The sequence below is a fragment of the Ammospiza caudacuta genome, chromosome 5 (assembly GCF_027887145.1).
Source record: "Ammospiza caudacuta isolate bAmmCau1 chromosome 5, bAmmCau1.pri, whole genome shotgun sequence".
Classification (NCBI taxonomy): domain Eukaryota; kingdom Metazoa; phylum Chordata; class Aves; order Passeriformes; family Passerellidae; genus Ammospiza; species Ammospiza caudacuta.
Window position 1 is genome coordinate 4,780,933 of NC_080597.1, and position 15,735 is coordinate 4,796,667.

The window sequence follows — 15,735 nt, forward strand, 5'->3', positions numbered from 1 at the left end:
ATTGATGTCCCTGGGCAGATTTAATTCTGTCAGGGCCTTAGCTTTCCTAACCTGATCCCTGGCTGCATGGGGAATTTCTCTGTATTCCCCTCAGGCTACCTGCCCTTGCTTCTACCCTCTATAGACTTCTTATTTTTGTTTGAGTTTGTCCAGGAGCCCCTTGTTCATCCACACAGACCTCCCAGTATTTTTGCCTGATTTCCTCTTTGTTAGGATGCATTGCTCCTGAGGTTGGAGGAAGCAATCCTTGAATGTTAACCAGCTTTCCTGGGCCCCTCCTCTCTCCAGAGGTTTATTCCATGGCATTCCACTAAGCAGGTCCATGAAGAAGCCAAAGTCTGCTCTCCTGAAATCCAGGGTAGGGAGCTTGTTGTGCACCCTCCCTACTGGCCTAAGGAACTAGTATAAGAATTTAGTTTAATTACACACATTTTTATGTGGGAAATACATAGAATGTATAGTGAAAGCAAAGTTTCAAAGCTAGTTTTTTTTTAAAATTATTTGATTTATTTTTAGAATGTCACTATTAATGCAAAAACAAGGGAATAATTTAAGGAACTGTTTGATCATAGTAACGAAGAATCCTGCTTTCATTCCTGAGGGCCTCTAAGCTCTGCTAGACAGAATTGGCGAGGTTTGGATGAGTATGTAGAGGTTTTATTGACCCCACAGAACACTAAGGCTCCTCTGGTGCACCAAAATGAAAACTGTGTTCCCACTGTTCTTTCCTGGTGGTGCCTGGTGCACATGTTAAAAAAGCTCAAGAAGAACAGAGCCTCTGGGAGGGAAGTGCCACAGGCACAGTGGCCTGTGCCTCCTGTCCCAAACCTGTCATCCCATGTGCACAAATCAGTCTCAGATGCCAAGCTGACCCTTGGCTGAGATGGCAAAGGTGTGGAAGTACTGCAAATTGAAGTGCCATATGAAATGCTTTCTAACTATATATGGTATGATGAACTAGAATAGCTAATGAATGAATTTAAGGCTGGTGGAAGAAATTGATGAACTAAATAGGAATTTTCTGTATTTACTTATCTCTCTTTTAATCTCTTTCCCTAGTTGGTCTAGATCTCATCTGAGAGGAAGATTATTTTGTTTTTCTTTTATTCCCTTTTTTCTCTCCCCCTTCCATTCCCCCTTGCATGCCCTCAAGGCGTTTCATGAGAAATTCTGCATTTTCCAAGAGATGCAGAAGAATGAGGTACCTGGGGCCAGCAGAGGACAGATACCCAATACTTGGGGTTCAGATAAGAGTTACAGAATTTTTGGTCTGCCTTGATGGTCATGTTTTTCCTATGCTGGGGTACTTAGATTTAAAATGGCTTTTGCAGTAAGACAGATCACATCTCTAAGCACAGGAGGAGATGATAAGTGACAGTTGCAGATGCCTGGAATCCTCATACTGAAAATATCTCACAAGCTCTGCCAAGGTGGTAGTGTCTCGTTTTCACTCATTTGCTGTTGCTGAAGTTACATTAAGAAGTTATATACTCAGCATCTGTTCTCTTAAGAACAGTTTTGAGAATATATTTATTTAGAGGATATGGATCTGAAAACTTGACTTACCTCATTTTGTTGCATCCTGTTCAAGGATGTAGAATATACATGCAAACACTGGAATGCCTTGCTGTCAAAAGAAATGTAACCAAACTTCAGTCTGACCAAGCTGGGTTTGTACTGGTTTGGGGTGGGAGTTGTATTTTTTAAATTATAACCTGCCTGCTACTTTATATGGGTAAGAGCTGACTTACTGACTTAAGTAGAGCTACTTAACTTTTATGTGAACCCCTTCTCCAAATTGAAATCCTGTTTGTGCTGCTTTTTTGGTAACGTAGTGAGCTTGCTTCCCAGACAGCCTGCTCTGTTTAGCCTGCTCTTTGTGATCAGCAGTGAATTAATTCAGTGTTGTTTAATGTGGTGTCTCTCAAGAGAAGCATCTTGTAAAGAATTCCTGACGTGAGCGCCCGTGGGTGTTGTGTTTGTAGGTGTATTGTCACCATGTGTGTGTTTGTCATTGTTCCTGTACAGCTGTGGTGTTGTGCTCAGGTGTTCACCACCACAGGTAGCTTGCTTTTTCCTGGAGCCTGCAAACATGCTGGTGTTGTTCTCTGGCTTCTCGTTTGTGACTGGTTTTAGTTAATTAAATGTGAGAGTGCAAAATGCTGTCTGTTTGCCCAGAGTGGCACAATGCCTTCTGGACTTCATGGACATGAAGGGAAATTTACCTCCCTTCTTAGCAAATAAAGCTAAGTGCTTCACTTGCCTTATATTTATATAAGGCAATATATTATGTTATAGGGTAGCATAGAATGTCCTTGGCTAGGGTAAGTAGTGATTTCCCCCTCCTTTTCCTGCTCCTTTCCCCCTCCAATTTTAGCTCCTCAAGATCTTTGGAGGCTCTCCTTTTAGACAAGGAGGTTCCATTACTGCAGGACACATAACCCACTCTGAGCCCATCTGGTGTTTCCTAGTTCATAAAGCAGTGAATAAGAGTTATGATGTTGGTTAAATGTCAATTATCATTTCTATGGAAATGGAGATAACTAAAATGAAATGGAGATAATTTAAAACTGTGGAATAAACACAACTCCTGGGAGAGACTGTAAATCAGAATGTAAATGGGGAGTTGTGTGACAGAGTAATACATGGTTGGCCAAGCCAGTTCAAACCAAATATGTTCCAGAAATAAGCCATTATTCCAACTCTTAAGCCAGAAATTCATACTCATACAGGTAAACAAAGGCCAAATAATTCCTCTAGAAAAAGGTTGACTGTATCCTAGTTGACTGTATCTTCAAGGAGACTGACAAAACAAATTGCCTTCAGGAAAGTGCTAGAAACTTGATTTTGTGGCCAGAAGTTCCATTGTGCTCCATCAGTCTGGGTCACGTTCAGCATTTGCACAATTTTGTTTCATGTTAAAACCACTTTGTTTTATTACTGTGCATCTGTTTTCAATGTTGAACTGATTTTGCTTCATTTTGTGCATTTTTTTTTATTTTTCTCCCTTTACCATTCCCCCTTTAAAGTCGATCTATGTACCACACGCCTTGGCATTCAAGAGATCATACTCGTCAAAGGTAGTGTCTCCCTTCCCACTAGTTGGCCATTGTTGCATTGCATGTCCCCCTACATTAACCCATTGAATCCATAGCTCCAACCACATGTGCACTAACATCAACACTGACTGTGCATGCCTCAGATGTTAGCAGACATGGGCAGCAAATTCTTTGTAGAGGATGTCTCCCAAAAATGCATTAAGCTCCGAAATGTCTGGTTGGAATGCATGCATTTATCAGTGCACCACTATGCAGTGATGTGGATTGTCTGTGAGCTGCAGAACAAATTGGTTTTCAAGGTACTTAAATATGTTTGTATATTCTTCTTTTTTAATGCTTCAAATTTGAGTTCAAATGAATCATCACACTTCAATCAGCAGCTTTCAAAATTGCTGAGTTGGCTCAAATCTTAGTCAAATTGTGTATCAAGCTGAAATGAAGGCAGAAGTTGCTGCTTTCTGAAATTCTTATTGTCTTGTCTTTGCAGTCACAACAGTGTTACATGGGATAGAAAGTTCATGTGCTCTGTCTCCTTACCTTCTAATTTGAGTACCATCGTGGATTTGTGTTTTCAAAAAAGAACAAGTAAAGTGTGAGCTTTTTGAAGCTTTAATAGTGGTGCTTGCCAATGACCTACCTGAGGGATTTTTAATTAAGTTGTGATGCTACCTTAAACTCTGTTCACTGAGAACCACCAACTGAGCAATGTGGCAGCACAATAACTAAATCAAGCAAATTTCAGAGTGGTCTGACTTAGCATTTTGTTCTTGAAGTTGACTGTCCGTGGACATCTCTTTCCAGAAGTGGAAGACACATGTTTACAGCAGCCCCTTAAAGCTTACATACATGTACATGAGAAAGGAGGCTTTTTCTTCACTGTAGTTTACTTAGTGCAGTTGTCAAAGTTTTTTTTGACACTTTTCAATCTCTTTGAGAGAAAGCCGTTCTAGGCCATGATATATCCAACTGGTGTATCTGGTAAGATCCTAAACCAAATTTCAGTAATGTTAGAAAGACATATTCTTGAACTAGTTTCACTGACAGAAAATAAGAGAAACTAGCCTTTTATTTCTATAAACATAGCTTTTTCCCTTTTGGATGGCTTCTGGTGGTGCAATATTCTACATTAGTCTGTAGTAATTTCTTAGCTTACACTGCTGTAACTGTTCATTTAGACAAGCCTTTATCCTCTAATTAAAATGAAATCAAGAGGACTCCTGTCAAGATGAACCCTCTACATGGCACTCATTGATTTATCTAAATCTATTTGGCTAAATTTACTGAGAAATGAAAATTACTGAGAATAAAAACTGGTTTGATCTTTGGGAGAGGTTTCATATAGCAGTGGAAGGCAGGGGTGGGATGTCATATAAAACCACAGCTTTGCAGCTGGCTTCAATGCTTCTTCACTCCTGATTTGATCCTGAAATTGTTGCTCACTGCACTGTGAACACCTTTGCCTACAGAAGCTTGACTTTTGACACAGCCATGGCAAAGACAGAACACCTCCCTTCTGAGATTTTTGGAAGAGAAAATGGTCATCCCTGCCCTCATATCCCTGAGCATGTAAATAAGATCTGCTGCTGTTTTCCTTCCTTCAGAGGGCCTACACAGAGGAGGAGCTGAACGCCAAGCTGACGCGGCGAGTACAGAAAGCTGCCCGCAGACAAGCCAAGCAAGAGGAGCTAAAGAGGTTACACAGAGCTCAGGTAGCGTCTCACAAGCCTCTTGTCATGGCACACAGACAACTCTGTGTGACAGCACCCTGATCCTGACATTCCTCTGAGGGTATCAGAACAGAATCCTCTCTTTCTACATGAGCGCTCCTGCTCCCTCTTTCAAATTTCATGTCATGCCACAGAGAAGTGAAGGATGGCCAAAACCTATCATGAGAGTTTTACAGTGAGAAAAATAATGCCCATAGCACCTTTCTAGCAAGCATCATGCACTGAATGGAGCAGTGATACTCACATAATGCCTGATGTAGCTGCACCCTATCATTGCTTTGCTAGGGTATGCTAGTGGGTGATGTGTTATCAAATTAACCTTTATTACCAGAGAGTCTGCTGGAAAACTGCCAACAGCATCTACAGGTGATGGGATTTGTCAAAGACTCAAGGCAGAGGCTCAGCTGTCTGAATAGCATCACCTTTCAATTCAATGTTCAGGTGATAGGAGTTGTAGGAAATAAATTAATATCAAGGTGTTTGCAAATTTAAGAGTTAAGATACAACGGGGTGGGGAGGGTGCTGTCACTGGAATCTGTGATGCTTGTTGTTGGAGCAGTACTGAATGTAGGGAGTCCCCAGTGTGTGGAATGATTGGGATCTGACTCTATTGATTCAGAAGGCTGAACAATTGCTTTATTAAAACTGTACTATATTACATTAATACTATATTATAACTATACTAAAGAAAAACCCATGACTGTCTCTAGACAGCCAGGACACAGCTTTGACCCAACAGGCCAAGGAATCAAAATAATCCCTAGTAGAACCTAATTGATAAATCACTTCAGGTAAATAATCTTCCTAACACATTCTACATGTGCAAAAATAACAAGAGCAGCAAGTAGAGATAAGAATTGTTTTCTCTTTCTCTGATGTTCCTTGCTGCAATTCCCAGGAAATATCCTTGGGAAGTTATTCCTGCCTGCTCTCTATGAAGAGAGCTCCAGCTACAAAGCAGGGTGTTGTTGACTACAAATACTTGTTTCTGAAAAGGCAAATCTGACTGAAATCTCTTAGTGCTGGCTGTGTGCTGCAGCCAGAGCAGGAGAATTGCTTTGGTGAGTTCTGCTCCATTCCTCTCTGAACAGATTATCCAGCGGCAGTTGGAACAAGTGGAAGAGAAGCAGAGGCAACTCGAGGAGAGAGGAGTTGCTGTGGAGAAGGCCCTTCGAGGAGAAGCAGGTATCCATCACAACTTGGTTTGGTTTTCCATGTTTTCTTCCCAAGTGCTTGTGCAGAAATCTGTAGCTGTTTGGATTTTAGAGGCAATTTGGACCATTATAGCCTAGAGACTGATCCCAGTGTGAATCCCTTCTCCCTTTTCTGCTATCTTTTTGAGGCCTTGTTTTTCCTGTGTTTCTTCTAATTCTGGGACTTCCCTATTGGCAGAGACTTAGATCATTTACCTTTGCCTGAGGTGTAGGAGGTAATTCTCCAGCTACTACTAATGGCTGTTTGTGCATACTACTGGATCCTACAGCTGGAAAATTGCAGGGGTTTTGCAGCTGCCATTCACACAGAGTTGTCACAGTGAGACAACCCTGTTTGTATGTTAAGGAAATAATTGTGGAATGGTGTGTGCTTTCTCTCTTGTGTTGGATTATCAAGGTAGTGTCCTTACAAGGGACCATCACAGAACATCTTCCTCACTGCACAGCCCAGCACACTGGCTACTTCTGACAAAGTTGTGCAGAGCAGAAATGCACATGTGTACTGAAAGGTATCCATGTCAAGCTGTTAAAAAAATGCTGTGTGTACTTGAAATTAAATTTAGTGAGTATCATCTGATCTGGCAATCAGTGGAGAAGTACCTGGTTCAGATAATGCTGATAGTAGTATAATGATTTGGGAAAAAACTCCTCAATTTGCAAGGAGTCAAATATCCAACAGGCAAATGCAGTGTGTGTGTACCTGACAAGGCCAGGATGATGTACCTGATCACAAGGGTCAGAGTTCAGAAATGGCAACAGTGGAACAGATGTTTGGAAAATGTTTGCTTGTTGCTTGAAGAGCCACATCTATGCCTCTGAAGTTGGAGCTTGATTAAGCAGTGAGGGTGCCCCAGAGAAGAAGTCTGTTGTGGCTTCTGCCAGTTACTGCTCACCCAAAATTAGCTATGTCTGGTGCTCCACAAGGGTGTGCCAAAGAAGCTGGACTGAGTGCTCAGCAAAGCAAATAGGTACTACAAGTGTGAAGAACAGTCTTGAGGACTTCAGTATGATCAGACTGTCTTTATTCATTTGTGGGATCAAAAATAGCCTTGTGCAAATGCCTGTCTTTGTGGGGCTGCCCCCTTCCTTATGCTGTGTGTTCCTGTGTAGCCCCACTCTGTTCTCTGGCCTGCCTGTGACTGGACTTACTGAAGCCACCTCCATTGTTTCAGTGGTTCTTTTAATTTTGCTTCTTTTCATCTGGAAGTCCAAATAATCTTGATTAATGAGCTGCTGAATGACTTTCACGTAAACATGCCAGCACAAGTGAGAAATCTTAGCAGCTGAGAGAATCTTATTCATTATAGAGTTTTCTCACTGAAGAATCATAGAATGCCTAAAACACATTCAGAGAGGACAGAGTAAGAATTACAATTTTGTATGAGACACTGCAGAATTTGGATAAATAGCTTCTCGCTTCCTGCTCTCCCAAATGGAAGCAGTCTTAGATGAGCTTGTGTATTTGTGAATTTCCTAGAAGAACTGTGAAATTGTGGGTCCTGCTTTGCAAAAGGGATATCTCTTCTTCAGGAAGTCCCTAGGCTATGCTTTGTTCTTGCAAAATATTTCTATCAACAGGTCATATGTTTGCAGAAGCTTAACACTGACATAAAGATTTCACCATCCTAAATTCTTCCCCCTAATTCAGGGGATTACCCAGAAACACACTGTTGGAGTGGGGAGAAACGAACATGTTCTAATCTGTGTTGACTGAAATACAAGATTATAAATCAATTCCATGCTTCACCTCTCTAGGTCCTCCTGCATGGCCATAGAATCATTTAAGTTGGAAAAGACCTCTAAGATCATGAGTCCAGCAATTAACCCAATACTGCCAAGCCCTCCATTAAACCACGTCCCTAAAAGGCCACATCCAGGGTGGGGGCTCCCCCACTGCCCTGGGCAAGCTGTTCCAGGGCTTGGCAAACTTTTCCATGAGGAAATGTTTCCTAATATCCAATCTAAACCTCCCCTGGCACAACTTGAGGTGATTTCTCTCGTTTTGTTACTTGGGAGAAGAGACCACCCCCAACCTGGCTCCAGCCTCCTTTCAGGAAGTTGTAGAGAGCAGTAAGGTTTCTCCTCAGCTTCTTCTTTTCCAGACATTTTACATCTTTGCAATAAAATAACTGAATTCCTTCTTTTTGAGATCTGTGGTATCACATTCCATAAAGTTATTTCTGCCTGCAATATCCACTAATTATTCAAGAGGGAAGTATCATTTTTCTGTCATCTGCATTGTGACCTAACAGTGGCTACTACATCAACAAGGACTTTGTGTAAAGGTGTGGGGTCATGCTCCTGTCTCTGATCAGTCCCTCCCCTAAGGAAAACATGAAAACAAAAGTTCAAAAGGGGAAAGGCAGCGTGTAAAGTGGTGTTGCCATCTAAAAAACCCAAATTCTTTATAAGGTAGTACAAGGAGAAAAAATGGGGGAACCTGGGAGATGTGTCTGCTGTGCACTTACTTTTTCCCCATAAATAGAGAAGGATTGCAGTAGAGCATCCAAATAATGGCTCTTCATAGGCAGCAGCCAGTATTGACTGTTCCAGGACAATGTATTAGGCTCTGTAATGAGTGGGATTTTCAGGTTCCTTCATGCAGGGAAAGGAAAAAACCACTTATTGATCAGCATTTAAATATGGAGTTTTAGGTAATGTTAATAGTAGTTTCTTACTACTTAAAAATCCAATCAGAAGAAACAGAATTCTGTAACTTGCAATGATTCTTTTCTTCTTCTATTATAGAAGAAGACAAGACCAACTGAACTAGTTCTCTATGTAGTTTATCATCTTCTAACTATTGCTTCTTAGTCATCTTTCCATCTTGCAAATTTTTCTTTTGTAGAGGTCTTCCACTAACTTTAATTCCTCAAATCTCTCACATCTGGACCACTTTCCATTTTTAGAAAAAAGCATTTTTTAGTTCAACTGGTAAGAACAAAAACCAGTTCTATAGATAAAAATTTATTTATTTAGAATAATTTTGTTTCTACTTTCTATCCATTTTGCATCATCCTTAATATGTTATTGTCAAGTAACTTATACTGAAAAGATTGTTAATCAGTTTTTCACAGTGATGGCCTGCTGTTTTCTTGAGACATTACAGCTTTTGATCTTAGCAATAGATACAGGCAGCTCAATATTCTTTCCAGGAATTTCACACATTATCTGCTATTTGTCAAGGTGGAATATTTATAGGGTCATACTTGCTCTTCAACTAATCAAACTCAGAAACATTTTGTAGGTCACCATCAACTTTAATTCTGACAAAATAATTGTGCCTTCTTGGCTACCTTCTTTTCTTTTTTAAAATTAGCTCAGCCTCAGGCATGGCACAGTTGCTCTTTTATTCTTTCAGAAGCTGAATGCTCAGTGTAAGGTTTAGTTTCTGATTCAGAAAATCTCCCAAGCTACGATTACTTTATTGCCTTAATGTGTTCTCTGTGATTATCTTTGGAAATCTCAGCCTTTGATAGCTGCATTCAGAGCAAGAATGAATGCTTAGGAGGGTAAGCTCTATTTTGGGTGGCAGTGTCAGCTCTGCTTCAGGGAGAGGTACAGGTGGTCTGAGCTACTGTCATCCCTTGTTTTCCTTCCCTCCCTGCCCCCTTCCTATTGCATCATGAATGAAGAATTTTCTCAGTTTTCTGTGGTGTCCCAAGGGACACCCTGAATGAGTTAATTAATGTAATACAATATGACTAATGCAGCAGTACTTTGTATTAGAGTGCATTTGCATATTTGTGTACTTGTATTCTAGTGCATTCGCCTGTTTGGACATGCTAATGACTTGGATTTCCTCTGTGAATTTTTTTGTCAATCATTAACTTAAAAATATGTCAAATCAGAAATTTCTTGAACTTTCTTTTATTCCCTCTAGCATAAACCTTGATAGTCATTTTTAAGAGTTTGGAAAACATCTCCTGTCAGATCAATTCTGAAAAGTTTAAGAGCCACCTCTTTACATCAAATGAATCATATGCAGTGAGAAATGTTGCTCTCAGTACTTCCATCTGTCTCCTCCCAACAAAATGTTCCCAGTGCTAGACTCATGGTGCCCCTGTCTCTAGCAGCTGTGGGAATGCACATCTCTGTCCTGAAAACTGCTGTGCAGTTCTTCCCTGGCACAGAGACTGCATCAGCAGGAGCACACACTCCCATCTTCCTACACCTGAGTGTTTGCCATCCATGTCAGCACTCAGTCAGTGCCTCACCTGTGTGCCACACTCCATCCTCCACTCACTCACCTCCAGAAAATCAACCCTTACACCTTTCCTGCAGCTGTCCTAAGAAATTACAGTTCCCTTCTGACACATTGCTCAGCTCCAAAGCAACAGGATTAATTCTGCTTTTCTCAGCAAGAGCAGGAGAGACATCAGAGTCAGGTACTGCTGCAAACACAAATAGGTGAAGTGTCTCTATGTAAACTTCTTCATTTTCCCCTTGGAAGTCCAGCCTGCCTTCTGGAAATTTTCTCTTCATCTTCCCAATGTCTATATGATATATTTGTGTATGTGTGTACATATATGTATAAATACAGAGAAAGAGAGACATACAGTGTTTGTTTATATATGTGTGTGTGCCCATGTGTGTAGCTGCCTGTCTCTTGTTTGCCCTTTTTTTGTTTCCATGTCTTTCTCATATATTGCTTTGATGGTATGGGGCTAGGGTGGGTATCTGACTCAATAACTATGTCTTCACCAATTCCTTGTTGTAGACTATTGGGGAGAGTCTTATTACAGTGACCTCATCGACTTGCATCTGGGTGGTATGTATGGCTGAACCTCCTGCTGACACTAACCCTGCTGACACTCCTCCCCACCCTCCCTTCACCTACTTCTCCCATCCTTGGCTCACAAACAAGAAGAAACAGCCCTTGCACATGACTGATGATAGCAGAACCCCTTTTCCAGCTCAGGAACAGGAGATCCTGGCATGTTCTACAAAACATGTGTAAGGCTCCCTCTTCTATTTTTCACAGTGCTGTTTTTTTTATAAATTTGCTTACTGTTTTCACTCCAGCCACCTTCCTCACTAGCAGTAGAAGGTGATTCTGATTTTTTGCTTCTCCTTTGAGAAGTCCAGCTCTATCACTGAAGTTTTCTTTAGGAAAGTATTTTAAGGGGGGCAGCAAAGCAAACAGCACTGTCAGGGATTAGTCATACTGTTGCCTCTGTCTTGCCCTTCTGAGGCTTGTTTTTTCCTTCCAAAATAGCCAGAGTGTGTTGTTGATCTAAGAAAACAAAAATGCTCCCTCAAGGGACTTTGAAAACATTTGCAGATGGCACATATGTCTTCTTTCTTGTTTTGTCTTACTGTAAGGTTAAAAAAGAATTTGCTGTAAAGAGTTCCAGTGATTTTTTGCTGGAATCCGGTTTGCATCACTCCACAGCTATTAAGCCTCTTGCTATGCTATTGCTTTAATACTCCATTTAGTGCTAAACACACATTGCAGTGTTTAGTTCTCATTTTCACTTAAGAATCTGGTCATCACTCTATACTATGGTTCTGCCCTTGCTTTAATTAATGTTAGTTCCTGAGTCCCTTAGTAGGGGATTTACTTTTGGGTTGCAAATGACATTTGATTAGCCTTTGCCTGTCTTGAAAATTAAAATTTCCTTTGCTAGTTTAACCACCCAAAATCTGTTCTTATGAAGTGAACACGTCTGTCTGTCAGCAGATTCAGTAGAAAGCAAACTCTGCTCAGTTGCCTTGTTATCTGAGGGTCTCATTTAGTTTATCTTTCAGAGTAGGAAGTTGCTTGATCTAAGCTGTGTTTTTTTGAGGGACTGCATTGCAGACCAGCTCTGCAGAGGGAGAGATCCACACGCTCTAGGCCTGATCCAGGACACATCCCTGGAAGTCTTCCCTGATTTCATTGTGTTCTGTATTTGATCCTTTAAATATAATCTTGCCCAGGTTTTTAACAGCCATTTTTCTCCTGCTCCAGGGAGGCTGTCTCACATAGTACCTTCCTGTACCTACCTGTTGAGAATTACTTGTGGCACAATAGACTTTTATTGAAGAACATCCACCTGAGTTCAGATATCCACCCAAGTGCAAGTTTCAGAATGGAAGACTTTCTTCCTTAGATCTGATTTGTTGCCCAGTTGCCCTGTGCTAATTTTGATGTGATAGTCCTCTGCTAGCCCTGTGCTTCATTCGCTGTTCAGTCCTTCTGGCTTTCTTTCCTGGGCTATTTCCTGCAGAGAGACTTTGAAATCCTCTTCCCCTGTATCCACCAGGGCTGGCCCATACTCATGATGTGCATAGAGTAGGAGCTGTAAAAGGGTTGATGCTGAATCACACTTAACAAACCCTTATCCCTGTTTAATGCTATCTCCACTACACCTCTCCCTCCTCCTGCCTTGCTCCTAATGCCTCTTTAGAGACAGCCATCCCATCCAAAACACTAATAGTGCTTTAAGAAAAGCAAAACAGTCTTCGCTTAAAGGGACACTGTCACTTAAAAAAATTCATTGTGCTGCAAAAAATCTTCATTGGAAATGGAATTTGTTTATCTCTTTGCGCGTTTACTCTTCCGTTTCTCTGAGCTCAGTCACCTCAGAGTGGTCATTTTTGAACAGGCTGCTTTATTAGTGTGGTGACTCAGTCACTTGGGCTTCCAGCAGTCAGAGGCAATATTCATGGTTATTTTCAAAACAGTTGATACATCTGAAAACTCTATCAAATTTCTGCTTGTCTCAAAAACACTGTTTTCAAAACAAATTTTAAAGAAACTATATTGGGCAGTATCCCTTTAAATGCAATGAGCCAGTATAGCCTGGAGTATGTGGCTTTGTAGTATTATTTTGTTGCCTCCGTGTAATTTGCTTTATATTTGCTTTTGGGGCTGCCAGAACACTTTTGCCAGAAGGGATACATTGCTCTGGTGAACTTGTCAGCTCAAGTGGCAGATACAGAGCTCAGCTTCAAGATTATTAACATGTCTGGCTAGAGAGCCATTAAAATCCCTGGAGGTTCTGCTGAGCCCTGCAGATGCTGCACAGTTAATTATTCTATTGACAACCCATGTCTCTGAGGCATGGGCATGGCAATAGAATATTAACAAAATTCTAGAATATTAACAAAAATTGCAAAGCACTTTGGAAAGTTATCTGTAAACTGGTAATATTTAGTTGTTCCAGATTGCACAACTAGGGGAGTGGTAACTTCTGACATCCTGGTCAACTTCCAGTGTGTAGGATTACAGATTGCTATCTTAACTAGTTCTGTTGCTGTGCTCAGATGTCATAATCCTCTCTTCCTGTTCTGAAATGTTTTGTACCGTTGCTGTAACGCAGATGTTTCATTTCATGCTACAGATGGTCACATTTCAATTCTGAGTAATTACTCCTGTGTGTATATTGTATGCATGTGTGGTTAAAAGAACATTACAAAGGTTGCAAAGTCAACTGAAATTAAGACTTTATATTATATTGATATATCAACAGATTTATAACTTTCAGATCCACCACAGAGAGGTGTATCATGTCCTTATGGAAAAATTGGTAGCAACACTAGGATGTCATCTTCTGGGTAGATCCTTATGGAGAGGAAATGGGGCACAATCAGTGGATTTTATAGATGTTTGTTGGGAGCTGTGGAATAGTGAGACTTGAAAATATGGATTCTGAGCCAGACAGTGGAAGGATGCATTGGTCTGGTGGATATATATTCTTTGTCCTTTTGTTCCCTCTTTTGAGATGGTCCTTGTCCTGATCCTGTCTTATTTCATCCAGAGCTCCTTACCCCACTTCCATTTTAATTCTTAGGCATTTAATTTTAATCCTGCCTTCTTGTCAAAGAAATCCTAGCATTCCACCCTTCAGCCATCCTATTTCTCTCCACTAGCTATTCCTGGTCTTGTCTTCCCACTGACACAGTCTGAATCCCAGCCTTTGGACTTCCAAAATTTTTGGGCTCTGCTTCCTCTTCTGCCCAACATTATTTGTCTGTGGACAAATAAGTTTTAGGTCCTGCCTTCTTCTCAAATCTGCCTTCTCCTTTCATCCCTTACCCTTTTTTCCCTCTCTTTTGTCAGTTCTCCATTAGTCACCTTGCTTCCTTAGTCCCAGCCTCAACTCCTAACCCAGCAGCTCCTTGTCTGCCTCTGGAAAGTACCTCCATGGTTTCCTGTGTCATCAAGCAAGCAGTTTCATTTTCCTTGCACCCACAGGAAATCATTAAATAAACAGCCACACACTCCCATCATGCTTTTTTTCTTGGCTGGAGGATGCCAAGAGAGGCAAGAAGGATGTAGGGAAGAGAGCTGGTATGTTTGATAGTGTTGATTTCATTCACACACCTTCACTTCTTGACAAGGGCCTTATGACATCAGGTAAACAGGGCAGGGAAGTGCAATTGTTTGGACTTTTAAAAAATCTTTGTACTCTATTTAAAGCACACTCTACAACAACTTCACCTTTTTTTAAACTTATTTAAAACATTTGAGTTTACTATGTCCTTTAAAGTCTTGCAGGTCTAACTCTGCAAGGCTGGAGCCTGATATATTCAAGTGGGATCAGTCCTATTTCTTGTGATTGGCAAACACAGCTCTTCTGAAAGGGGAATGGAGTTGTAAGATAAACATTGTTTTTGCAGTCTGCAGCCGTTTTTGACTCTGAAGTGAATTGGTAACTTGTTTTCTTTGCTGTAAATTTTGAGCAGGAAAGAGCACTTGATAAGCAGAACTTGTTAAGTACCCGTACTTGTTAGACAATTGCCATTTACCTGCTTTTTTCTGCACACAAAAACAACAGTCATGGGAGACAGGGGCAGTGCAGGACTGCATTCATTCTGAGTGCATTCTGAAGTGCCTCAAGGTCTAGTAGAATCAGAACACTTCTCTGGAGTCATTTGTGTGTGTATTCTGCTCCAACCACTGCTTTCCCCATTTTTTCCCTTCCCTTCCCTGCCTTTCCCCCACCCCCTTCTGCTGGATAAATAAAAGTGGTTCAGTTTGCATGACAATCTGGTTCTCTGTGGGTTTTCCCCAGAAAACTTTTAGTGATTGTACTATAGAGGATATTGAGTTTGACCCAGATTTAATAAACTGTGATGTGCTTTTGGGACATTTGCCAAAATCCTTGCTCTCAGCCTGCAGTTCTGTGGATGCTGTTCTGTAAGAATTGGCTTTCTGTATCTCTGGTTTTTAACAACACTGCTGTTGAACAGCTTCACCAAATAGTAAAGTTAGAATGCTTTTTTTTCAGTACTTGGGCTTCTGATCATAACCTGATCTTCTTAAGGGTGGAAAAGAGGACATTTACTATGATCAGTGCCCTTTCACTTACTGATCCCCTTTGGACTGATCCATATTTTAAGCACTGATTTAAAATCAGAGCTTTCGGTATTCCTGATAAATAAAGGGATGGCGTTTGTTAGCAGAATAAGTTCCCAAAGTGTCATGCTTGTAACTTGTGAGGGCAAGTTCCACAGAATTGAGATTGGCCTCAGAGCTGGGGTTTTCTGTCCATTGTTGTTGTTTTCCAAACCACTGTGATTAGTCAACAATATAGAAATCAAAGGCTTTGGATGCACAGTTTGCAAATGATGTGATCCCACTTGGTCAGTGGTATATCTGTTCAAGTAAATTTAACTTGCAGTGACTCACCACTTCTCAGAAATCATCACAGCTCTTATATCAAAAAACAGGGGCAAACAGTGAAGGGGATCAGTGTGAGCTGCAGCTTGGGGATAAGGGGGTCTGCCATCCCAGACTCTGTGCAG

At 41.0% G+C, this 15,735-nt stretch overlaps 1 protein-coding gene across 1 annotated transcript in view; it reads left to right on the forward strand.

The window, feature by feature from the left end:
• Positions 1-15,735, forward strand: part of MICAL3 (microtubule associated monooxygenase, calponin and LIM domain containing 3) — a 131,228-nt gene that overhangs the window by 103,388 nt on the left and 12,105 nt on the right. The window contains exons 36-39 of the mRNA XM_058805709.1: positions 3,030-3,080; positions 4,661-4,768; positions 5,878-5,971; positions 10,721-10,771. Of these exons, the coding sequence (XP_058661692.1) occupies positions 3,030-3,080; positions 4,661-4,768; positions 5,878-5,971; positions 10,721-10,771 (304 nt within the window). The remainder of the gene's footprint in view (positions 1-3,029; positions 3,081-4,660; positions 4,769-5,877; positions 5,972-10,720; positions 10,772-15,735) is intronic.